Source organism: Anopheles arabiensis, chromosome X (genome assembly GCF_016920715.1).
Source record: "Anopheles arabiensis isolate DONGOLA chromosome X, AaraD3, whole genome shotgun sequence".
NCBI classification, from domain to species: domain Eukaryota; kingdom Metazoa; phylum Arthropoda; class Insecta; order Diptera; family Culicidae; genus Anopheles; species Anopheles arabiensis.
The window spans coordinates 18,536,378-18,563,078 of NC_053519.1; the positions used below are offsets into that span (position 1 = coordinate 18,536,378).

At 44.7% G+C, this 26,701-nt stretch overlaps 2 protein-coding genes across 15 annotated transcripts in view; both read left to right on the forward strand.

The window, feature by feature from the left end:
• Positions 1–55: 55 nt before the first annotated feature.
• LOC120906367 (neutral ceramidase) lies at positions 56–9,663 on the forward strand. Of its 4 annotated transcripts, none has more exons than XM_040317978.1 (4): positions 56–527; positions 5,464–5,903; positions 5,964–7,762; positions 9,192–9,663. In XM_040317978.1, the coding sequence occupies exons 2-4, from the start codon at positions 5,751–5,753 to the stop codon at positions 9,367–9,369; spliced, it is 2,130 nt and encodes a 709-aa protein (XP_040173912.1). In that variant the 5' UTR covers positions 56–527; positions 5,464–5,750; the 3' UTR covers positions 9,370–9,663. The 4 variants fall into 4 exon arrangements, with proteins under 4 accessions (XP_040173912.1, XP_040173913.1, XP_040173914.1 ...); XM_040317979.1 differs by lacking the exon at positions 56–527 and adding an exon at positions 534–745; XM_040317980.1 differs by lacking the exon at positions 56–527 and adding an exon at positions 805–1,804.
• An 8,631-nt stretch (positions 9,664–18,294) lies between these two features.
• The window catches only part of LOC120906639 (disintegrin and metalloproteinase domain-containing protein 11), a 105,870-nt gene continuing 97,463 nt past the window's right edge, over positions 18,295–26,701 (forward strand). For 5 of the 11 annotated variants that reach the window (XM_040318457.1, XM_040318454.1, XM_040318461.1 and 2 more), the window contains exons 1-2: positions 18,295–19,014; positions 20,833–23,135. In XM_040318457.1, coding sequence (XP_040174391.1) covers positions 22,946–23,135 — 190 coding nt within the window. In that variant the 5' untranslated portion in view covers positions 18,295–19,014; positions 20,833–22,945. The remainder of the gene's footprint in view (positions 19,015–20,832; positions 23,136–26,701) is intronic. The other 6 variants (XM_040318467.1, XM_040318463.1, XM_040318465.1 and 3 more) reach the window with 3 other exon arrangements.

Here is a 26,701-nt window from a genome sequence, read left to right on the forward strand (position 1 = left end):
AATTTCTATCCACCTCCAAGTCCCAGTGTGCACCTTGATGCTGACACGAAAAACCATCCGACTCTTCGCCTGTGTGTACGCTCTTTCTCTTTCAATCTCCCTGCCTGCTGCCTGCCGTTTGCTATTTCGTATCCAGCGCGAGCCTAACACAACGAGCCCTTGCTCACACACGCACACACGTTCACACGAGAGGCACAAGAAAGCTTGTGTTATTGTTATTTGGTGCGAGTGTCCACAGTGGTACCCCGAAAACGGGGGGGTTTGTTTTGTTTTATAGCTCCAGTGATTTGCTTCCCTTAGCCGCGAGATAGTGGTGACCGCTGGGATTGTATATGTGTGTATGTGTTTGTGAGGGCTCATCTGAATCATCTGAAGCTCCTGTCCTGTCGTAAAGGAAACGCACGCAACAGTAACATAGCGTGTCGGTTGGAGTGTGATATTACAGCGTTTCGTCCTGCAACGGTTTTTTCTTTCAAGAACAATGGCGTCTTGGTGTACGGTCGGTACGGTTGCAAGCGAACCCTAAAGTAAGTTCCTCTCGGCCCTTGTCAAGGATTTTCAAAAATCCTGAGCTGGACTCAATACAAACGTAGGCGTATGTGTGTGTGTGTGTGTGTGTGTGTTCGAGAAACAAAGAACGCAAAATCAGACCAACGGGTGCATCCAGCAACTGCAATCAACTGAGATTTGGCGCACAGATCGTGTTGCTGCTGCTGCGGCTGCTCCAAAAATGCCCAAATCAATAGTAGGTATTAGGTAATGGAGATCGTGCGCACGATCACGACCGACGACTCAGAGGGTGAACGTCTGAAGAAAAGTGTGTCTGCCTTTCTAATGTTAACAACAACAACAACAACAAAAGCGCTTTTGGAAGAAAGGTTCGATATACCTTCTCTACAGACGGAAGCCACTCGCGCGACTCGTCCCGATGGCGATCGAGTCCAGCAATTAAACGCAAGTGGCCAGCGCCATTAAACGCGCGATAATGATGGCCAATAATTGCTACCTTATATGTGAGTGTTGTTATTATTTTTTTTTACGTACGGCTCAAAGCGTACAATCGTATGCTTCCTTCAATCGCCGGCTCACATATAAGACCGAAGAAGAAGCATCGCGGGCCTTTAGGTTTCCTTCTTAGAGCGTGTTCTTTCGCTGTTGGTGAGCTTGGGGCCGTAAGCCAGACAAGATATCTGCAAGTACCAGCGCGAAACTAATTGGTTGATTTGTAGGTTGGGGCCTTTCGCAAACACGGCTCGGTGACGTTGAATTTGCATCAGAAACGGTATCAATTTCCTAGTTCTACAAACAACACCCATATATCCCACTTGAAACGCCAGGGTAAAGTCCCACAGGTTGAAGTCTGCGGGGTGTAAAAGTCAGTCAGCCACCTCTTGTTGGGAGGATTACCGACGGCTTCACGAGCTGATTATTAGCACCGTGTGCGCCAACGGATTCGTTCGGTGATTGGCTACTAGCAGTTGTAACGATGCGATCGCACACTTGTGAATTCTCGAGCGACGGTGGCATCCGTGCGACAATACGGGGGTTCGTCGTCCAGCCACTCGAACCAATCGGCACTGCTGCTGCTCTGGCTGCATCTCGGCAATCACTTATCGGAGATAGCAACACGCAAGAACGCTGGGCGGTATATATTATAGCACAGTGGGCATTGAACCACTAGCATTGCAGTGTACACACATCAACACTCGTGGTGACAGTGCGCGTCGCGGTGACGACGATCTACTTTCCTTCTGTTCACTTGTACCAGTTCCACCAGGCAACAGGCAGGCTCGAGCAAGGTAAGGTGAGATGGCGGACAGAAGCGGCGACTCTCCTGCCCGAGGAAAGGAAGCCAGCCCTTCTCGGCTTGTCTTGGGCAGTGGAAACCGACGAATACCTGGAGGTTTACACAACCACGCGCTTGGCCAGCTCGGGCTGAGCACCTTAAGGCCAAGGGCACCCCTTAGCGGGAATACTAAGTGAAGCGGACACATGCAAATGCGCATGCCGCCCGTTGTCGCGTTGTCGTTCCGTGCCCGCGCTACTCAATGAGAGCAGGGCCACCAACAACCAGCGACCGCTGACGGCATTTGCTGGCGGTGGGAGAGATATGGGCCATGCGTGCTACCTTGCTATACGGCGATCGTTCGGCAAGCGGCTTTTAAAAACAAAAACAAAAAATCGAACCGTCCAATATCCAGGTCCCGCCGCGCGGACTCGTCTCACGGCGAATGCACTGCTGCTCGCCGTTAACGGCCCCCTCCTTTGTCGCTCGGTGTGACCGAGCTGGACTCACATCACCCGTCCCGCTGCACATTTGGTAATCGGAGGTGGAATCGCGCATTACATAATGCCATAAAGCCGAGACCCGTCCCTGCCCCGGGTGCAAGTTTTTCTTTTCGTGTTGTGCTCGGAACAAGAGTGGTCGTTGCTGGTGTTGGGTTTTGGCTTTCGGTGGGGTGGTGCTTGACCAGGCCCGCCATAATATTCCGGAATATTGGCCGGCAACCAGATATTGTCGAAACCGGCCGAGAAGTAACCATGGGTAACAGTGGCGCAGCGGCGTGCCCGTGCAAAGGTAGTTTCGCATGCAAACGAGCGCGGACGATGCTGGTTGCATGGCGGAGAGGTGCTTCACATCAAGTTTTTGTTGATCGAAATCGAACAACCTGACTGCTGGCCGGCAAAAGGGGGATGACACGGTCCGCTAGTTCAACCGGCAACAGCGAGCGTAGTTGTTTCGGATGTTACGCGAGGTACGCGATACGGGAATAATGAGACTCCGAGTTGTAATAGTGCGAGCAAAAAGATACACAGACCGATAGCAAACTTGAACAACACACAGCAAAAAGTGCACGTTCCAATTTGCGCACCTGTTTTGGGCGGAAGAACTCCGGAAATGACACCACTCACACCTCTCCCGCCATTCGTGTGCTGTTGGGCTGTACTCAGACGTCCATGTTTTGATGGAACAAACTAGTGATGGGTCATACGACTACAGATTGGTACTAACAGATTGTCCCGGAGTCGGGTGCAGCTAGGCTGGAATCGATTCCGACCCGTGGCTGCAACGAGTTCAATAGGTTCATACGTGTTCGGTAGGTGCATATGAGTTCAATAGGTTCAGTAGGTTTGGTGGGTGTGTTATGAGTTCAATAGGTTCAGTAGGTCCAGTGGGTTCATACGAGTTTAGTAGCTTGAACAGGTTTGATGGGTGTCGACGAGTTTAGTAGTAATACAGTATGACCTTCCTGGTACGATTGCGTGCTAACTAGAGAGTTTGCTCACTATTATTAAAGGTTCTTTGACAGACGGCGAATGTTATAAATAAAAATAGATGTTTCATTTCTATTCATCACTTTCGCCGCCTGTTTAACAACCCAATCTACTGAACTCGTATGCACCACCTGAACCTGTTAGTAGCTACTGGAACCAAAATTACGACCCGGAGCGCTCCGGATCGCTTTTGGATGGCTCCAACCCGGCAGGTTCGTCCCTCACTACAACAGACTCGAACGGTAATGTCGTATGCAAACGATTGTTTCTCTACAGGGAATACACAACGAGAGAATGAGACAGGGAGTTAGAGAGAGAGAGAGAAATACAGAGGAGATTCGAATCCGGCTGCTCTAAACAGATTTAATTGGTTCCGAAATGGCTCCTATTGAATCCGTTTCACTACCGCACTCATTTCGTAGAGCAAAATACTTATACACTACAAAAGCAATCTTGCAAGCAACCCTAGCTGTATCTATAGCTATACGTATAAGCAAAACTTGATCTATGCTGAATTCCAGGGTTTCACAAGTCAGTTTCGAATGTAAACATTTTTATTCACCGCATCCATGATGTTTTTCAACAGCTGTCAAATGGTATATTTGTATCAAAATGAAATTTCAGTTTCAACACGTTATTTTCGACACATAACAAAGAACTGTAAAACTCATTCCAGTTGAAAGTCGTGGTTCAAAACCATGCTGTAGAAATTAAATCATAATAGTGGAAATGAAATGTTATATCGATGTGGAACAACATTTTGTACGCGGTGAATAACAATGTTTACATTCGAAACTGACTTGGAAAACCCTATATCTATGTGCGTACCAGCAAAACACGTTTACTGGGTTTTTCAAGGTTTTCTAGTTTTTTTCCAGATTTTTGTTTTGATAATTTTCGTGATTTATGGTTTGCTTCTCTAAACTAACACTTTCCCGCATATGTTTTACCCGTTCCCGCAATTAGTTGGCATTATCTAAATATTTTTAAAACAAATAATTCAAACAATTTTGAGCATCGTTCAATACCTTGTTGAATAGTTTAAATAAATTAATTGAGTTCAAATAATTTCTGGATCCTAACAAAAAATGACGAGCTGATCCCATTGACAATTCGGAAAGTTTTCAAAAAATCTCAGGAAACTTGTATCTTATAGCTACGTGGCTATACAGTGTAAAGTGACACTGTATAGTGCAGATAAACAAATGTAAAGGATTGTGAAGTTTACCCAACGACTTGAAAAAAGGCTAAACATTATGACATCTTAAATAGCTCGCCCCCTTATATCCAGAGCTCCATATTCGGGTCCGAAAGTAGTTGGATTCGGATCAATCCAAATCCGGCTGCAGACCCATTTTGTCCATCACTAGTTCTTATTTCACGAATGCTCTGCATGCTCGTAAAGAGTTTTAGGCAACAGCGCTTGTTACCAAACATGAGCGTTCTTTGAAGCTATTTGCAGCCATGTTTTACGAATATTTTTGCATTTCCATCGCTATAATGGAACAATGCTCTTTTGCTTGATTTTATGAAATAGTACACAATATGTTCTGCAAAGGTAGAAACTCAATGTAATGCAACAAAAATAGGAAAAAAAAAATTAGAAAATTATACATTATTTCTGGATGTCGGCTTCCTTCTGTATGAAAGCAAGTACTACTGCTGCTTCCAGTTGCGTACGGGACATACCAGGCTACCAGGCACACCACCGCACTCACAAGGTAATCCGTTGAATTTAATTTTGGAACGTATTGGGACAGCGATTTGGAAGGCTTTGGCTGTTTTGGTGGGATTTTTTATCGTTGTTTCCGTCTATACTATCCTCTTGAGTTGCTGCTGGATTATCAGTGCTCAATCTGCCAGGTGTGAGCGTGTGTTAGCTCGGCAACAGCAGCAACGTTTTGAAGAGCAGCACTATCATTACGAATTAGTATTGTCCACCGGTCATAAGGGGTAGCGTTCCGTACCGCATATCCGCCGCGTTATCGAACCGGAAACAACTATCCCAGCATGGTTTTGGAGCGGAGCGTGCAACGCGCGGAAGATGCGCAAAGCGGGAGGAATGATTTGCATGCGTGACATATTAGCGCAGCAGGCGCACCGTCTCGACGGTCAGTTCGGGTGCAGTAGCTCGTCCGCAAAGTTAACCGCTTGCTCCGATCGGGGGCCGATTTTTGTTTTCTCTAGCTTCCCCAGAGTCGAACGGATCATCCAAGCACAGCAGGTGGCAGTATGCCGGTCATCGACGCACCGGTTGGTACGGTTTCATCATCGGCACAGTAAAACGGCGTCTTCGATCAACCTTTTTGGAGCACAGCATTCAACCAAACCACAACAAGAGTCTGTGACATACAGATAACGGGAAAGAAAGATCGAGAGAGAGAGAGTGAGTGAGGGTGAGAGAGAGAGAGAGAGCGAGAGCGAGAAAGAGGCCATCGATAAGGAAAGTTATAAAGAGACCGGACAGTAACGCAATGGATCAACGGTTGGGTCAATTTTCTGGCGTAAAGTGGAGTAAACTGCGCATGGCGCTGGCCGTTCTGGCCCTAGCAATCGGTACGACCGGCGCATATCGAGTCGGCGTAGGCCGCGCGGACTGCACTGGACCGTCGGTGGAAATAACGTTTGTAAGTATGCATCGGATCGCCCCGCCAATCCGCCCATTAACGGTCTGATTTCGCTTTCAGATGGGCTACGCGCAGGTGACGCAGCGCGGAACCGGCATCCATCTGCGCCAGTACGCGCGCTCGTACGTCATCGAGGACGAGAGCGGCACGCGGGTGGTGTTCGTCAGCGTCGACGCGGGCATGATGGGGCACGCGGTCAAGCGGGACGTTCTGGCCGTGCTGCAGAAGAAGTACGGCGAGCTGTACACGCACGCGAACGTCGTCATCAGCGGCACGCACACCCACTCGACGCCGGGCGGCTTCCTGATGTACCTACTGTACGATCTGACCTCGCTCGGCTTCGTGCCGGAGACGTTCAACGCGCTCGTGCACGGCATCGCGCAGAGCGTCATCCGCGCCCACAACAATCTGGTCGAGGCGCGGCTGTACGTCGCCGAGACGGAGGTGCTCGAGGCGAACATTAACCGCAGCCCGAGCGCGTACGAGAACAACCCGGAGGAGGAGCGGGCCCAGTACCGGCACAACGTGGACAAGACGCTGGTGCAGCTGCAGTTCGTGCACGCGCGGACCGGCGCACCGTTCGGCGCGATCAACTGGTTCGCCGTCCATCCGACTTCGATGAACAACACGAACCGGCTGGTGTCGAGCGACAACGTCGGGCTGGCAGCGATCCTGCTCGAGCAGGAGCGCAACCCGGACGCGCTCGTCGGCAAGGGCGACTTTGTCGGTGCGTTCGCGTCCAGCAACCTCGGCGACGTGTCCCCCAACATTAACGGGCCGAAGTGCGAGAAGACGGGCTTGCCGTGCGATGTGCTCACGTCGTCCTGCCCGTCCGGCGCTGGGGCCTGCTTTGCGTCCGGCCCGGGGCGCGACATGTTCGAAAGCACCGAGATAATTGCCGACCGGCTGTACCGGGCGGCCGCCGGCCTGCTCAGCACGCGCACGACGAAGGCGCGCGAAGTGACCGGCCCAGTCGCGTTCGTGCACCAGTACGTGGACATGACCACCACCGAAACGGTACACTTCGATCGGGTGACGCAAACACCGGTGCGGGTGCGCGGCTGCCTGCCCGCGATGGGGTACAGCTTTGCCGCCGGCACCACCGATGGGCCCGGGGCGTTCGACTTTCAGCAGGGCACGATCACGGACAACGTGCTGTGGAATGCGGTGCGCGACTTTATCGCGGAACCGACGCAGGACGACAAGGACTGCCAGGCGCCGAAGCCGATCCTGCTGGCGACGGGCCGGGCCCGCTTCCCGTACGACTGGCAGCCGAAGGTGGTGCCGACCCAGCTGCTGGTGGTGGGCGACTTCGCGATGGCGGCCGTGCCGGGTGAATTTACCACGATGGCGGGCCGGCGGCTGCGGTCGGCTGTGGCTCGCGCCTCGGTGGCGGCGGGCGGTCGCGACCTGCAGGTCGTCGTCGCCGGGCTGTCCAACATGTACAGCAGCTACATTACCACGCCGGAGGAGTACGAAATACAGCGGTACGAGGGTGCGTCCACGCTGTACGGACCGCACACGCTCACGCTCTACCTGGAGCAGTACAAGCGGCTGGCGGGGGCGCTGGTGCGCAACGAAACGGTACCGGCCGGCCCGACGCCACCGTACGAGGACGACAAGCAGATATCGCTCACGACCGGCGTCATCTTCGACTCGCACCCGCTCGGGAAGGAGTTCGGCGACGTGAAGGTACAACCGGAGGCAGCATACGAGCGGGGTGCCACCGTCAGTGCCGTGTTTATTGCGGGCAATCCGCGCAACAACCTGATGCACGACAAAAGCTTCTTCACGGTCGAGCAGCAGCAGCCGGACGGCAACTGGAGTGTGGTCGCTACCGACGCCAACTGGGAAACAAGGTATGGATGTCGAGTGGCGGTTTAGGAACTCGATCTGGATTAGTGAGGTGCTCTCTAGAGCGCACCCACGACTTCGGCTATTGTTAGTCTGATTCCGACTTCGACTAAATCGAAACCACTAGTTCTGCCCGGAGTCGGAGTCGTCCAGAGTCGTCCAGAGTCGTCTGGAGCTGTCCATAGTCGTCCGGAGTCATCCGAATCCGTTATGCGGAGTCGTCGGAAGTTGCCCGGATTCGTCCGGAGTCGGAGTCGGCAGGAGTCGCCATAAGAAGGAGTCGTTCTGAGTCGTTCAGAGCCGATCGTAGTCTAATGGATCCGTCCGGTGCAATGTTCTAGTGATCAGGAATTTCAATTTGTTGTATTTATTTGTTATTCGCTTTGCATGTGCGTGTGCCTTTGTTTCGAAGATCGACTCCAGGAAACTGCGGAAGACTCCGGAAGACTCCGGATGAATCCAGATGACTCCAAAAGTAGTGTTGGGTAATTCAGATTCAGATTCATGATTCTGAATGAATCTTTGGAATGATTCAATGAATATGAATCTCGATTTAAAGAAAGAAAGATTCATGAATCTCGAAGGATTCATTAATCTCGAAAGATTCATGCATCCCGAAAGACTCATGCATCCCGAAAGATTCATTAATCTCGAAAGATTAATTCATCTTAAAAGATTCATGAATCTCAAAAGGTTCATGAATCTCAAAAGTGTCTTATATCTAGAAAGATTAACGAATCTCTAGGGATTTATGAAACTCTAAGGATTCATAAATCTCTAAAATTCATAAAGCTTGAGCTTTTTATTATTCTTCTTTTTGGCGTAACAACCTACGTGGTCATAACAGCCTATACAGGCTTTTGAGATATCTTGGAAAGTACCACGCAGTTGAACCGACAACGTGCAAGTTGTTGGTGGGATTGGGCAAATTCAATATGATGGAGATCATACATCTCTAAAGATTCATGAATCCCAAGAGAAATATGAATTTTTTTGGATTTATAAATCTTAAGATTCATGAATCTTATGCGTTTCATGAATCTTTGGAGATTCATGAATATTTAGAGAATAATGAATCTTTACAGATTCATGAAACTTAACAGATTTATTAATCTTTGAAGATTCGTGAATCTTTTGAGATTAATGAATCTTTGAAGATTCGACTCGAGATTCGAATCACTCATCACTGAAGATTCGTATAAATGAATCTCAACAAAGATTCATGAAACCCAACACTATCCAGAAGACTCTGACTCAGGGTGACTCCAGACGATTCCTCCAGGCTCCAGACGATTTCGAACGACTCCGGATAATGCTGGGCGGAACTACCTTCCGGAGTCGGTTCCAAAATTATCGAAGTCGACTCCGAATTTTTGCCAACTTTACCCATCACTAATCTGGATACTGATGTTTTTGTTTTGTTGCCCTTCATAGGTTCCGCTGGGAGCGCACCTCGACCATATTAGGCTTCAGTGACATCGAGTTCAGCTGGACGATAGGACCCAACACACTGGACGGGCTGTACCGCATCCGACACTTTGGCTACTACCGCTACATACTGGGCGGTGTCTACCCGTACGTGGGCGCAACCAACGCCTTCAGCGTCAAGTGATGGGCGAGCGCATCGGTCACTCCCTCCTCATTCGACGCCATAGCAGTTAAGGAGTGGAGTAATTGTGAAAAGATAGATGAATGTTCAGGCGAGAATTTGAAGTGAAATCAATAGGTTGGTGGACCCAATCAATGTATCTATGAGTGTGTGTATGAGTGGGAGCGCGCCTGGGAGAGCAACAAGATGGTAACAAACAAAAGGAGGAAGGAAAAACAAAACAACAAAACATTCCACACCTATTTTGCAAACCAAATAGACTAGTCACTGGATCATTATGGCGCTTAGCTAGAAGGATGATGATTCGATTTTGAATTTTTAGATTAAAAATAAATAAACAAATGAAAAAAAAAATCAAACACATTATTAAAAACCAATGTTTTATAGCGTAGCTATGGCACAAACAAGCAATGCTGTTTATATTATTTTGTTAATTTATGTAAATCATTTTAATGGTTCTCAATGGTTCAATGATTTTTATTTTCGAGCTCAAAAATGTCAATTGGATAAAACAAATTGACATTTTTGAGCTCGAAAATGTTTCTCTGCACCAGTCTAAGGGAGCTTTAGAACAAGCAAATTAAAATCGACTGTGATATGGCTTTTTTGTTGCTTTCTTCATTGTCATGTGGGTAATAATGTTTTCAATCCTTATCATTAGTCGTATAGTCAACAAAACAGTATTTTTCATCCTTTTTGCAGCTTTTTCCCCCATGTAGTGTGCATGTAAGAATGTCTAGTCTCTCCCAAAAAAGTCCCCCCTTGGGAGTAATTTTGGCACCAGTTGCAAACTGCTGTGATAGAAGATGGTCATACACACGCTTACACGAAATTTGGTGCTTTCAACACGGTTCACCACACACAAATCCTCATTTTTGAGATTTTGAGCACTATTCGAGCAGATCACGGTTAAAATTTTAAAACAACTGTTACTTGGGTAGTCTTAGCAATGAAAGCTTAAAACATAACAAAGCTTGTCTTGTTCTAAAAACGTTGTTCTTAGAAAGCTTCTTCCACGAAAAGCTCGTACATATACAATTATCAATGCAGAAAGAGAGAGAGAGAGAGAGAGAGAGAGAGAGAGAGAGAGAGAGAGAGAGAGATAATAAGAAAGAGAGATAGAGACAGAGAAAGAGAGAGATAAAGAGATAGAGAAAGAGAAAGAGAGAGAAAGAGAGAGAGAAAGTGTGTGTGTGTGTGAGATAGAGAGAGATAGAGAGGAACAAAAGAAAAACCAACATGAGTGCATTTCCTAATGCATTTGCTAATATTCAATGAAATTATACAATATATTTTTCTAATGCTTCAGAGGTGTCAAACACGGCCTGCGTCAGTTGCAGCTGTTGAATGCTGGGTTTTCCGAGTCCTTTTCCAATGTTAACAGCATTAATAGATGTCACGTGTTGTAACTAAAGGCTCTCCTTGACATACGCTATTAATACGGATCTAGAAGAAACTGCGTATATTGAGTTTCCGTGTATGTTGAATTTCGTGGTTTTCTGTTGAAATATTGCTATTCAAACAAAATTTGCTTGCATTGGTAGGTTTAACCTGAACAAGCTATGTCATTTTATATGATTTTGGTTACCCAAGATATGGGTATATGATTTACCCAATATTACAACTTTTTTATTTTTTTTGAATATCTTTTTATACTTGATCACAAATTTTTTTTCCAATTGACAGTTGATTAATCAAATCAGTGAAATTTGCTTAAATTTGATTGAGCTGATACATTGCGTTCAATTGGTAATAAAAGAACGCGTATCTCCGAATGCGTGCCTAAGAGACACCGTGCAACTCGGGGACTATCTGTATATCATAACAGGTTTAGCTCTTCCGCATGATTTTCAACACGTTGTACGCTGGAGTTTGACAGGTTTTTATGATGCGTTGAAAATCATGAGTGAAATTTAATTGTGATGCCAATATGTGATGTGAAATGTAATATGTGATAGCTGTTGAAAAACATCTTTTAGGCGGTGAACAATGATGTACAAATTCGAAACTGACTTGGAATTACCTATATTACAGGGTTTCCCACAATTTATTGGTTGGTTCCCGTAGTTTTTTGGGTACGTCCTATATATCTAAATTACAGTGTTTTCTTAGTCACTGTCGAATGTAAATATGGTTTTTCACCACAATTTCTTCACCATGATTTTCAACACTTCCCCCGTCAACAGGTGATGAGATCCAACATCAAACCCCGGTGAAAAATGATAGCAACAGCCCGTTGAAGTTTTGAAAATCGTGCTGAAGAAATTAATAATTATTATGATGGAAATGAAATACCAAATCGATGTGGAATAACATTTTGCACGCGGTGAATGTTTACATTAGTGTTGGCCGTGCCGGTCCGAACCTAGTAAAAAAGTTCCGTTCTTTATGTAGGCCGTTCCGTTCCGATCCTTTATACAAAATCGTTCCGTTCCGTTCATTCCGTTCTTTCCGTTCATTCCGTTCCGTTCCGTTCATTCCATTCCGTTCCGTTCATTCCGTTCTTTCAGTTCATTCCGTTCCGTTCCGTTCATTCCATTCCGTTCCGTTCATTCCGTTCTTTCCGTTCATTCCGTTCAATTCGTTCTTTCCGTTCACTCCGTTCCGTTCCGGTCTTTGCCGCTTCAATATTGTTAGCAAGGTGCTATCGTTCGTGCGTTCCGTTCTTTGAAAAAACCGGCTTTGTCCGACTGTTGCTTGCTGCATGCAAGAGACTCTTTCTCGCATACAGTATGTGTTGCCTGTGCACTCTCCCATGCTCACAGGAATATTAATCGCACTGCGTCGCGTATCGTTCATAAAAATCGTGATAAGCGAAACCAAAAATGGTGTTGCATTTGGTATTATGGTGCAATTTGTAACATCTATTCTACTTTTTGGTATATTTTAGCTTGTCTTAACTAGACAAATAACTATTATAAAATTTAAATCTGTACTGATATGGCAGAACGGGTTGGAAAAGATGTATTATAATATGCGAGTTTTTTATGCCACGATGTCCACATGATCTTGGAACTCGGCATGATTCCAATATTTGGCCATTCGATTTGATTGAAGCATTCTATTCCATTCGACAACCGTTTGAGTGCCGTGATCTTGTAAACGGTTTGTGTGAAAAAACTATTTGTTTTAAATAGTAATTGAAATTCAAATAATTAGTCAATCTCGTGATACAATCGTCAACTCGTAGCACTCAATAACATCGGCCCCCATACGATGGGATGATTATCCTGCTATGGCATTTAATAAGTAACTGATAGCCAAGCCTATTAGTGGTACAGGAAGGCTTTGACCGAAAATGGTCGTCGCATCTAAAAAGTTGAAAAAAAGCTAGATAATAAATGCATGATTTATATTAGCACAGCTGGTACAGCTTACTGTGCATAGGTTGAACCTATCTAGATTTGGTGTCGACCCCCCCCCCCCGCCCGGAAGACAGTTTGGCTTCTAGGCTCTGGGTCGGTTCTTTTGCACCCCAGGTTCACGTTCCGTTCTTTTTTAAAAATGAACTAGTTCCGTTCCGTTCCTTTTTTTAACGAAATTCCCAACACTAGTTTACATTCGAACCTGACATGGAAAACCTTGTATCAATCTAAAATAAAGTGAATTTAAAATGAAAATACATTTGCTGCGACATACATCCATTGAGGGCATACAGTTTTTAGACGTGCAAAGTTTTTGATCAAAAATATTTCTTAATCTTATTCAAGACATGCCTGTTGTAATTTAATCTTATTGCTGGCGACAAAAATGCACGATATGTATATAAAATAAATTCTTTTGCGGAGCACGTCTGTTATCGCCACGGACCCTATGTTGGAGACCACTGCTTTACAAGATTAGTGTGTAGTATTGCGATCTACTCTAGATAACTTTAAACGCGCGATTCGAGTTTCTAAGGGAGCAATTATCAGCACGATACCAAATATACCTTAGAGCGCTGAAAAGTGTCAAGTAAGAGCTACCCGCCAAGAACTCTGTACAAGATATGCCAGCTAGATGATTTGAAGATGTAGATTAATCAATTCAGGCTCTGAAATCTGTGCTGTTAACCGCATTCTGGTTGTATTTATTGGGATCTTATTACAAAGTGCTGTGTTTCGTTAGCGATGTTTACAATTTTGGGTTAGTACGATGGCTTAGTTAACTTCCCCTCGTTCCTTTAACATACAAATGTTTCCTAGTTATTAGTAAATACACCACCCTTCGACCCCACGATTCACATGATTATTACGTAGGCTGCTGTAAAATGTGGAGTAGTTCTTTTGTCGCCTCAAGATGACGCTGCTGTTGTTTTATGGCTTAACTCCAGTGTACAACATATTGCCTATATTTTGGCACATTTCAATCCTAAACAATTAGTATGCTCAATACAAGATCCATTCATGTCATAGCTGTAATGATTAGGCTGATGTGTAGTGAATATCTGTATTGAATTGTGTACCGCGCTTGCGAAATCTAGTGCGAAGGTTGTCTTAAGCGTGCTGACATCCAGACAACAAATGATACGTTTGTCCTGTCAAATACTGCAGTTGCGTTCAACGTTACTACCCTTGCGAAATTAAGTAAAAAACCCTCTACTTCAAGATTTATGATGAAGCAGCCAAAAGGGTTGGAAAAAAGCTGTAAGGCAAAATGTTGTACATGTTCAGAAATTGTAAAGTGGTTCAGTGGTAGACGTGGTTCAGGTGCTGGTGTAGTTCATTCATTGCTGATTCATTGCATACTGTCACAAATAGATTCACATGATCTGGAAGTATAAAGAATTTATCTGCAGGTAGTACATAGGCCAGATCTTTAATAAATAGGTTGATGAGTAGTGGGCCCAGATTACTGCCCTGGAGCATACCGTAGCTTATAAAATGGGCGGTCCCATTGCAAGTCGTCAATTCGTACGACTTTACAACATGCCCGTCATGGATTCAACCCTCATGTGGACCGTCCCCTCATACGGCTGCGTGGTTCTGAAAATAGTCTCGAAACCCTGTATAGGTCGGCATGTCCCCTGCGTAAACGTCCTACTTACGCCAAATAGAAGAGATTTTGCCAATCAAATATAACTTTTGCCAGTTTAGGAGCTATCCTTCAGTTTCCCATATTATCAAGTTTTGCCAAGAGTATGTTGGTCGAATGCTGCCATAATATCGGTGTATATGGCGTTCAATTGCATACATGTTACAATTTTTCAATACAATACATGTTACGGAGCCATTTGAAAGTGAGCTGTACAAGGTTTGTAACGGTGGCTCGTGTGGGGATTTTAAATGATTAAGTTGTTTACAGGGTTTCCCTAGCCACCTCAACTTCGGAAGCGAACAAATCAATCCCGTAAAATATATTTCAACAATAAAAATAGAAACTCGAATGATTTACCAATGGCTGGTCGGTATGCGCTCGACAATCATTTGACAATGTTGAATAGGGATTTTACGGATTGGAAATGAAGCTTACAGTGTTGAACTGGCTAGAGAAACACTGTAATATTTTGTCGACCGCTGCTATATAGGGTTTACCAAGTCAGCTTAAAATGTGGACAACGTTATTCACCGTAGGCAATATGTTTTAAACAGCTGTCACATATTGCCTTTGCATCAATATCAATTTTCAATTCTTCCTCATGATTTTCAACATATCACAAACTCAATTTCAACTTTCAAACTCTGTCCAGCTTGTGACTTGATTAAAATAATATAAAGGAATTTAAAACTTATTGTGATACATTATTTGACAGTTGTTGAAAATCATGAGAAAGAAATGAAATTGACAGTTGTTAAAAATTATGTGAAATAACTGAAATTTTATTGTGATGATAATACAATAAATGACAGCTAGTAAGCAGTACAAAATTTTGTTCACATTGAAAATAGACGTGGAAAACTCTGTATAGTTAATTTAATGTTTTACTGTAGATCGAACTTTAGAAATTAAATTAGTTCAATTAAATCTCAAGTTCATTCAACTGCACTTGTAATTTAATCAACTTGCCTATGAACATGGCAAGAATAAAATAAAAGCTGCTTCTTGTTTTAGTTTTTTTTTAGGAAAAACTTAACATATCAATGAAATTACCGATAAAATTAGCAATCGTTTGAATCAAGTATATACATATAATAATGCACCCTTCTCGTAAAACAAGCAACAAGCTTATAATGGACCAGAAATTATTTGCTGAAACAAAAAACAAAAATCATAAAATCGGGGACAAAACGAGGGTCGCCTACCTTACGTCAATATGAGAATTCATAACCTTCAATAACAACGACATCGACGATAGCCACCGGGTTCGGAGATTTTATCGTCCTCTCGAACCCAATCGTTTCCATCGGATGTTGCACTTCCCGTGGCCCATCCACATCTACTCCCTCTCACTCCCTATGATTGATGGGTTTCAGTTTATTGGGATTTGCACGATGACAACAGACAGTGGCGGAGATCGTTGAAAATACGTGACATAGCTAAAACTCATATGGTAACAGAAACAAAAACAAAAAAAAAACGTTTTTTACACATCCTGAATCGAATTTTGTGCGACCATCAGCACGGACGCAAATATACTGACACGTCGGAGTAGTAAGCAGGGAGGTTAGATAGAGGAGTAATTGGTAAAAATATGCAGCTTCAAGAGCAAGCAAACGAAGCATGCTGCAATAAAAAAGGGTTTTCCACGGTGGGTGAAGGTCTGTTCCAATATAAACCAATTTGCGTGCAACAGGCAAACGAGAGGGCGAGGAAAAATTAGCACAACCGCAACAATTGGCTTAATTTTTAATAGTGGCTCCTCGTCCCTTCTACATCTCCCTTTCCTATCATTTCTAACCCCCCTTTCTTTCACGGTACTATAAATGGGTAATGGGGGACAGAGCACCAGGGCGTTATTACACCGGAGGGATGGTTCAGCACCCGTAACCGCGCATAAAAGGTCGTAATAAAAGCGAGGACGCGGTTCGGGGGAAAGACACATCAAGAACAGTTTTGCCACCGTTCCGCCATTGCAACCGAATTGTTCAAATTCAATCAACGTTTGCAACGTCGTTGACTCGTGCGCAAGGTTGTAAAATTGATGCTTAAATTTACCGATTGGGTGGAGGGGACCGCCTAGCTGGCTGAGTACATATGTGTGTCAACAGATTTGCGCTATCGGAAGGTGGGCTGAGTGCCTGAGCCCTCACTCTCACTGGCCATCCATTTTGGAGCACAACCATTGTTGCCGTAGGAAAAACGGAAAGAAAAGAAATTATTTTCCAATTTCAGCTAAAATCTACCATCCGCGTGCAGGTCGTGATGCCCAACCGCTGGATAATACGGAAACATACAAAAAAAAAAACCGCACACAAACACACACACACACACACACACACACACACACACACACACACACACACACACACACACACACACACACACACACACACACACACACACACACACACACACACACACACACACACACACACACACACACACACACACACACACACACACACACACACACACACACACACGAGAGCGCAGTTCAATTCTGGTCATAACTGGCTAAAGACTTGTCATTACCACACTATCTGCGTGCGTCTAATTTATAATTAAAGTAGTAAAGCTTCCAAAGTAAACGGGCCGGGCCGGGAGGATGTCGCCCAAGTGTTGGTGCGCAATCCGCTGCATGAACGAGGTCTTACAAGGGCGGGTGCGGAGGGTACCGTGAAAGCAGTGGAATTGATTGGTACACATGGTTAGTTTGTTTTGTTTTGTCCTTTTTTTATAACGATCTTGTTTTTGTGTGTTTTTCAAGTATTCAAGATTAGTTCGCTCCCGTTCACGCACGGTCGACACCGGCGTAGTCGCGTCTCGTTCTCGGACGCAGCGCACACCTGTACCCAGCTTCCGAAACGTATAAACCCCGTGTAAGCTAGTTTCGTTGGCGAAGGGAAATCCGCGCTTTGCGTGTCATCTATCATTTAGACCTTTCCTCTCTTTCTCTCTCTCTCTCTCTCTCTATTTCACTCACTCCTTTATACACTCTCGCGTACTGCGTGCTACCTCCACATTATTCAAGATTTATCATGTACTTTAGACGTGTATAATGTCCATTTCGTAGGATAACATCGTCTCCTTGCCAGTTGGTCCGGACATAATGCCGAAGAAACAATGCGTTAATAAAGCGTTATTGATGCGCGAGGAAGGGCACGTATGAAGCAGTAGCAAGGTATGGCTGCGGGGATGGTTTGTGGCAGGTGTCTGGTGAACTGTGGACTGGCAGGGAGGAGGGTGCGATTATTTCGCATGTTATGTAATATAGCACGAATTTCCCACCGGTCGTACACAGCACACGACACGTTCAAACGATGACGCTCCGGAACAGTGTTTAGTAGCTCACCCTCTTTCACCCTCTTCAACCCCTATCGCCCACCATTTCCCAATTTCCGTCGCACTCATTGGGATTAACAACAGGAATAAAAAAAAAAATCGTTCCTCCTCGTCTCCTTACGGCTCATCGAAGACGGGCTCTCATCGCAGCAGAATCTTACACTCTCGCTCTCTCGTAACATACTTTTTTCCTCGTACGTTAGTGCGTGCCATCTAATATGATTGAGAGGAGTAACGCGAGAGTGAGAGAAGATTGTTCACCGTATACGATCTGCAGACTACAGCGTGTCGTGATAAGCGCCTCCTCCCTTTAGGGCTGTATTGGGCCGCCTGATGTACTACATCGCGACTACATCTCTCATTAACGGGCTGCTAGAGAAAATTTCGCTCCAAAACGCGCTCCATCGGCTCCTGCTTGGTGTGTGTGTGTGTGTGTGTGTGTGTGTGTGTATACGTGTGCCACATGTGGATCACCTTTGCACACTGATGAGCGCTCACGTCATACACTCGCACGCCCGTCCGCGTTCTGTCATTCGAGCACGTTCGGAGAGCGAGAGACTACAGGCAGGACACCTCTGTATGTGTGCGGGGCTACGTTCGCTTCTGATGAAAATAAATGAAAACCACCAACTGAGCGCCCCGTGCACTCGGTAACGTGGGTCCGGATCGAAGCGCAGCGAATTTTGCACAGTCGAAAGCACAGGGCGCACCAGAGGTTCGGTAGATCCAGTGTGTGTGTCTACAGCCCGGTGGTTGCCAGCGCAGCAAAGGGTGCAGTGTGTGTGCGTGCGTGCGTGCAAGCGTGGGTGTTTTTTTGTGTTAGCTTTGTCCATCTAATCACTTGCCGAGCCTGCAAAAGCGAGCAGACTCGCAAGAACGTGCAAACCTCTCGGGGCTGGCCAGGTCAGAGAGCCAGCAAATGCCATTAAAAACGAAGAATAAAATTGGTAGAGTGAAGCGGCGCACCCGGTAACTGCAGGTGTGCCTCCGCCCAAAATCCCGGCCGTACCCACAATACCCGTTCGTCCCATTCGCTCAGACGGGATGGGCAGGCTCTAGCTGTAAAAAAAACTGCTCGTGGTTCCGGTCATCTACAAGTGCATGTTCCCCCCGGTCTCCTGAATGTTTGCTGTTATGTTTTGTACCGTTGTACGCCGCCTCACTCGTTCCGTTGTTGCGCCTGCACCTGGACAATTCAAGCAAACTCAACCACCTCTATCTATCAACGCAAAAACGCATCTCAAACGGGCACGGCGTGGCAGCAACTCCTAAACGAGTCACCCGGGCGTAAGTATCCGCGTGGGCGGTGCTGCAGAAGGCACAGCATCTGCTATGCACTGTAGCCTTTTACCAAAACCCCATAGAGGAGCATATATGTGTTTGTGAATGTGTACAAGCGTGTGTGGGGGGGCTAGTGCAGACTTTCGAACAACCTTTCTGATGTCATTTTAAGCTGTAAGGTCTAAGCACGAGGCGTTCTGAGCGCAGGATCTATCGTGCAATACGATTTGTTTGATGTACTATAGGAAGAAAACACACACATTTGACGCAGACATTTGAGGTGTTTCTCCTCGTTGTAAAACATAACAAAAAAGACACGCAGACATTCAAGGGTGTATTACCTGGAGAGAAAATGTATCTTAAAATGATAACGCCACCAAATCTGGCGTTGCTGATGTTTCTCAGCAGCTTGTATCTCTCCACTGCTCTTTGTGTACATTATTCCTCATCAAAATTTTCTGAAAAATACAGTATTAAAAAGAGAGATGAAAAAATATCAGAGAGCGAGAAAGAACAAGAGCGAAAAAAGAGAAAGAGAGAAAGAGAATAGGCCAGTCTAATTTCTCTCTTCGTTTCTTGCTATCAGAATCATGTTCCAGAGTAGAGCTAAAGGTTTGCACCTAATGAGAATGATTTATCTGTCACATCTTCATGGGGCTCTCTTTTATGTCAAACACAAACTTAAAGATTCAATATATTTCAGATTAGGAACCGAAATGTTGAAGACAAGTCCGTATGGAGATCATTACAGGGTTTCCCACGATTTATTGGTCAGTTCCCATGATTTTTTGGTGCGTTCCCACGATTTTTTGGTCGTATCCCATAGATTTTTGGTTCGTTCCCATAATTTATTGGTATTTTCCGATTGGATATCAATACAATTGGACCAAAAAATTCTAGGGAACGACCAAAAAATCGTGGGAACGCACAAAAAAAATATGGGAACCCACCAAAAATTGATGGGAACCAACCAATAAATCGTGGGAAACCCTGTAAGACTTAATAGATCAATTATCCATCCATCCAATGATCTTAATAGATCCATTTTTCAGTAGACGCGGTACTGAGAGTTTCTGGTGTAACGGCTTACTACACTGTGAGTCACGGACCAGCAGTGTCCTGAGTGTTGCTGGTGGGCGCCATTAGTAATAGGCACAAACAATAAAACAACCTATCTCCCACCCACCCCCTCTCCCTCCACGCTATGTTTTCATTGTTTACCACCAAACAGCATGAGCACTCACGAGCATTACCGTTCTGGGTGAGTGACTGGGGAACACACTTGCAGACAGTATAAAGCAAGAGCATAATCGTTAGCGTGAGATAGGGTTTTATCGGGTAATAACTGATATCACTCTTTTAGGAGCGCTTCGCGTTACATCAACAGTGTACTATAAAGATGTACTGATTGATGCTACTGTAAGTGAGAACCTTTATTCTAGCCTTGGTCTGGAAGATGTAGAGTAATGAAGTAATGATTAGCCAAAAAGGGTCGTTTATTATGATATGGACAACACGGATGCCTCAGACCCACCTGTACGACATCTGAAGGAGCACCAGGTGCTAAGAAATCATTATTAATATAGAATCGATGTTGAATATGTCACAATCTCACTATTGAAGCCGTAAACGTTTACACTTTTATTTTACCAAAAATTTGAGAGCAAGTCAACGAACTGCCCCTGTTCAATAAATCTAACTAATAATGTATAAGTTATTAAACAGTTATGGCTTAGTTTTACTAAGGCTAAGTAGAACTGAATAATAGATCCAGAAGTAGCGACTTAAATAACCTTTCTTTCTTTCTTTCATGAATCCTTGCAGGTGAGTGAACGCTATGTGTGTTAAGCAGTCAGAAAAGAAGACACCGGTTACACCCTCGCCAAATGCGTACATCGTCATTCGATTGCAAATTAAGACAAATGGAAAATAGAATCAAACTAACAAAAAGCAACAAACCTGCAAAAACCAACAAGCATAACCGAAAAACACCATTATAAAACATTAAACCGTAACGTTTCAATTTGATGAGCATTATTAATATCTACAGAGTCGTGTGACAGGCCCCGGCAGCACCAAACTGACAAAACTGATAACGGAAAAGCAAATAAAATTTACTAGAAAATAAATGACATGCTAATAATCGTATACACCTAATCTAACAAATCAAACAGATAAATGGCATGAAGAGCTAAAATAATTTAGCGAACCAAAAGCAAACAACAAATAAAAAAACAACAAACAAAAGCAAAATCTTAATTACACAAGGGAAAATAAAGCAAATAACAAGACGCTCGTAAAGCAAATAATTATTTCAGGAAATCAGGCACTAGCACAACACAGTGGCTAAAAAATGGGCGCTTAAAATATATATATATATATATATATTTATATATATAAATACAAACATACCTAGACATACATCTAGTGGAAATATCGGAGGCAGCGTGTTACACCGAGGCCAAGGGTAACATCGCGGAAGGAGGAGAAGCGCCTCAAATCGTACCGCAACAAAACTACAAGCAGAAAAGCAATAATCCTAACAAAAAGCAACCAGTATAGGTTTATCAAATGACTCACCTATTTTCGTGTTGCAAAAATCTTTGAAGTAAACGTATACTCCTACCATCAATCCCTCTTGTAATACCATTCCTCATCGTGGTGACGGTGAGCATTTTTCACATTGGGTCGTGTTTTCAAACAGTCCAGTTCAAAGATATTATAACGACGATACTAAGAAGAGTGAGAGAGATTGAGTGTGTGTAAAAGATAAAGAGAGACAGTGAGAGGCAGAGGGAGAGAAAAAGAGAGAGAGAGAAAGATAGAGAGAGAGAGAGAGAGTGAAAAAAGTGACAGTTGATTTATCGACTACCTGTCAATCCGGTACCCAGTAGTGCGAGATTCAGTACTGTTGCTGTTTAGTGTACCGTCTACCTACTAAGGCTCTTAATGTGCCATACGTTTAGGTTTGTGTGTTTATAAAGTGCGATCGGTAGCTGCTTCGGAACAATGAGCGGTGAGCAAGTGTGACGCTTGCAATGCAATAATCGCAACCCGAACTAACCTCATCAAACGGTTGTAAAACCGATGGCGACCGCTTCCAACGCATATACTGCTTCGTGCCAATGCGTAGGAGCTGTTGGTCCGTGTGCGCGTCCAAGCGATCGCAGTTAGTGTCCATGCGGTGCGCGGATCCGTGTATTCGATCGCGTCCGGTGTCGTGTGCGCGATGAGGATTGCAGCAGCCGGACAAGCGGCTAGCAAGTGTGCGCAGTGCGGTGGCAGGTAGTGCCTAGAACGATCGATCGCATTGCCGATCGATACTAGCACACGCGACGCACACAAAATACGATCAAGGAGCGACGCGAAGTTCGGTGGTTTGTGCGTGAGTGAGTGTGTGTGTATGTATGTTCAAGATAGTCACTCTTTCACACTAGGTCGCAATCAAAACTCCACTCATTCAGCTCACTATTCGACAGCGCGATAGACAACCACGAGAGGGCGACAGAGCCTAAATATATACACCAAGCAAACATTCTCAGCAACCAACCAGTACCTAGACATATAGAAAGAGACAGAGTGTGAGAGAGAGAGTGAAAAAAGGAACATAAAACAAACAGTTAATCTCCACACTTGAGTGAAAGCCGTTCTGACCTATATGTACGTGTGTGTGTACGTGTGAATGTATGTACAGTTTCGTTTGCATTCAAAAGTGTCGTGGTAAATTGCACTCCGGATCCTAACCCCCGCACACATCCGTTGAGTCTAGTGTGCGCATACACACCTGTAAACAGTGACAGTTGTTCGACCCCAACGGGGTGCTGTGGTTCAACGTGCGAACTATACGTGCTGTAGGACGTGAGTAGAAGTGTGGGGTTCGGTGATCGTTCCATCGTCTGACACGGGAAGCAACACACCCAGAGAGTGTCGCGGAAAAATGTCGCTTGAAGATTTGTGGTTTCACCGGTACCTGCCGCTTAGTCGGTGCGCGTCAACAACCGGACAGAGGAACATTTCTCGGCGGCCGTCGTCATCGTCGTGGTTACTGCTGATCACACTAATTTTGATCAGCGCCCCTGGAAGACTACAGTCATCAGCAGCAGACGATCGGGGACTTCACAAACGAGGTAAGTGTCAGATTGATGTAGATCTTTGTGTAAGACAGGAATTGTTATACAGCAGTGATTCCCAAAGTGATTCCCCCCCTTAACGTACACCAAGAGCTGCTGAGCAGTGGGCAAAAAGAATGAAATCACTATACAAATAGAGCTAAACTCCGGTATAAATATCAGTTTAAGGAAGGGTATAGGTTCGAGAACCAATATGAGTTCACAATCAGTTTCACGACCAGTATGGGTTCAGGTTCAGTTTTACCACCGTTATAGATTCGTGACTGATACCAAGATTGGGAGTTTGGCTAACCCCTTCCCTATCCATCATTTTTACTGCTTAGAGCTAATAAACCAGACCGCAAAATAAGGGGCAATAGCATCAATTAGAACAATAAAGTGAGAGCTGTTTGAAAACGTTTGGAAAACAACGCTATAGAGAGTTTCGTCCATTATTGGAACATATCAGTCAGTATCCAAAGGGGAGTCGAACAATTTCTGGTCTTTACAGCGGCCCGGTACATATACCATTGCACTATTTGATCATCCATATAGATAACTGTTTCCAAGCCATTTCGTTTAGGTATACAATATGCAACTTTCGGGGTATGGTATAACACTAACATAGAGGACATTGGCATTATTGATTCGCAAGGTTTTTGTTAAACAGATTCGCTGAATCCTTTGCCGAATAAACCAATAAGATATTTCTTAGGACTCCATCTAGATCGAGTTCTTAAAATAATTCTTCACTAAATTTGATACAGTTTATACACTTTCTGGGAATATTGGAACCTGCCTTTTGTTGACCAACACTTGCGGTCGAATTCATCATGATCTTACGTAGAACCAATTTGCATTCACGGTTCAGCTTCCCCCATGGCACTCACCACCGACAATGTTGCTGGTACGCATTGCAGCCCGATGCTGAATTTCAAATACCACGTAAACCGATATAGCATTCATCTCGAACTGGATAATTAAACGAACTATTCTTAGATAAAATAGTCTTGTCTCCTCCTACAGACAAACTGCAATTCCAACCTCATTTAAATTCTCCTTCATGTAATCATACAAATCCTGTTCCACCCCTGTTGCATCGGAGTTCGGCGGATGCTCTAGAACTCAACATATGATTTACTGTTGCCAAATTCCCTGAATTTGTGTTGAAATACAATATTTTGCATCCCTCTGTTTGCTGGAAAGCTTTATATCGACTCCCGAATCAGGGATGTTGTGTTAAAGGGCAAAGGTGTTCGTTGGTAGACCGGTGAATTGTTCCTCATATTACTGTGCGCAATTCCTCGATAGCGCAGTACAAACCAGATCGGTTTGAAAAACTTTTCTTGTAGCACAGGGAGTGGGGGCTTAGCTCAGCTGTGCAATGGAATTGCTGCTGCTTGAAAGGATTCATAGACTTGAGTCATTGAGTTGAGTCTATTTTCACCGGTTGGAATTGTTCATGCTAAACCAACGTTGCAAATTAATCTACCGACGGACCTTGAAACGTGCTATGTTTCTTGAGGAAAAGATAAAGCGTTGCCGGAGTTGGGTATGAAGGAGTAATGCAACTGGAAATATTTCAATAGGACGGTGGTCTTTATCGTTCCAGCAATTCTAGATCGGTAAGTAAGCCTGGCAAGCAAACACGTCCCGTGCGCGGAGGCACTCTAAACAGTGAACATACAAAACAAAAATCGGTCGAACCTTTTCAACCCTAACCTCATAAAACGAACCGGCGCGTCTCTGTAAGCGTCAGCAATCGAAAAATGTGATGAAAAATGGGTAACATCCCATCCGTATGGGCCGCCCCCCCTTTGAGTCTTTTTTGCATTTCCGGCCTACTGTTAATGTGATCTCATCCTAAAACTTTTACCGTGCCTACCGTACCGCATGGTTGTATTTGGGACTCCATTAGCAGCGTTAGGGGCGTTTTTTCGTCCCGTTTTATTTTTATATGCCAACATAAATAACAAACCAAAACGGATAGATCAGGGGTCAGTAGCGTTGGTTCGTAATGTAAGATTGGTTGTCGGCCCGCCACGCAATAAGCGCCGAATGTGCTGTGTAACACGCGATGTCATAGTGGCATCTGTACCCCAAATTAAAAAAAAAAGCAAAGCGCGAAAATTGACCAAAACATGCTTTCCCAGCGCATGTTAATGTCTTTCAACTTCAACGCACATGTTTTATTAAGGTACGTTTACATATTGGCTTCTTCAAGAGAAGTTGATTGGAAAACGTAAAATCCCTGTCCATCGGATAGCCGTCCGCATGTTTTTCGTGCGTGTGCTCCAACCAGCGGGCGTGAATATCGACAACCACCGCTCCAGGGTTCTGACACTCATCACTCAACAGCAACCGTTCGTACGAACTATTTTCCCTCTCTTGAGTCGAGCGCTCTCGCTGCCCTCTTTCGCTTTCCATTATTCCGAGCATGCGGTCTGATATTGGTAAGGTGAGATTGATTTGGTACAAAATTCCGGCACTCCGGTGAGCGACCGACACGGCGCGGTACACGTGGAATAATGGGTGATGACTCTGGTCTCATTTACATCGGCACGAGAAATTTTCGGCCAGATCCAAACATACAAACGTACGTAACTCTTTCATGTACACACACACACATGACAAGGGAGAATCGAGGCGCGTGCGCATGTAAAGAAGATGGGATTTTTCACAGTGACTGACACAACTGTCCAGCGTCCTAACTGTATCCGCTTTTCTTCCTAGCACAGGTGACACGACTATGATTTTAGTTGTATGCTCTTCGCCGATTTTCATCTTGGCAGGTGTTTGGGGGCAACAATTTGTTAACTCTAAATTGTTTGCTCTTTACGAAAAAAATTCCAGCTTTCCATCGCCTCTCGCACTCCACATAATTTAAAGCGGAGTGTGCGTAAGAGAGGGATAGAGAGAAAGAGATAAAGAGAGAAAGAGAGAGAGAGAGAGAGCTAGAGAGAAAGAAATAGAAAAAGAGAAGATCGAGAGAAAGTTAATGTAATTTCTCGTGCTAAATATATCACTCACACAACCAAACACAAATGGAGTGTCACGAGCGAATAACCTGCCCGTGTTAGTAGGTCAGTGAGATGAACGCACAGCCAGCCAGCCAGGCAACCAGCCAGCCAGCTCAGTCGCGTTTTGACCGACTGGCCCCGGAAATAACCTTTCCTTCTCATTGAATCGCTCCTCTCTCTCTTTCTGTTTCTGTTTCGCTTAAAAGACACGCACCTAGCACACTGTCTCCCAACCAACCGTACCGTGACCTTTCTGGCGCGTTTCGGGTTTGCCCTTCTGTTAAGACACACGAACTCCAACTAGAGCTGCAGCAGGATGAATCTGAGGGCTACTGGTGATAGTTGTGTGTTTTTTTTGTTCATATTATATTCATACATATTTTTATTTTGTTGTACACAAGCCTTCCTCTACACCATTTTAGGATGGATTTAGTGGCTTCCTTTTACTATTGTTATCGTACCCAGGAATTCCAGCTGTTGCCATTTGCTCTCAAGCACGGGTTTTTTTATCGTGTCAAGTCGTAGAACAAAAAACATACATTAAGATCAGATTTTATACACTTG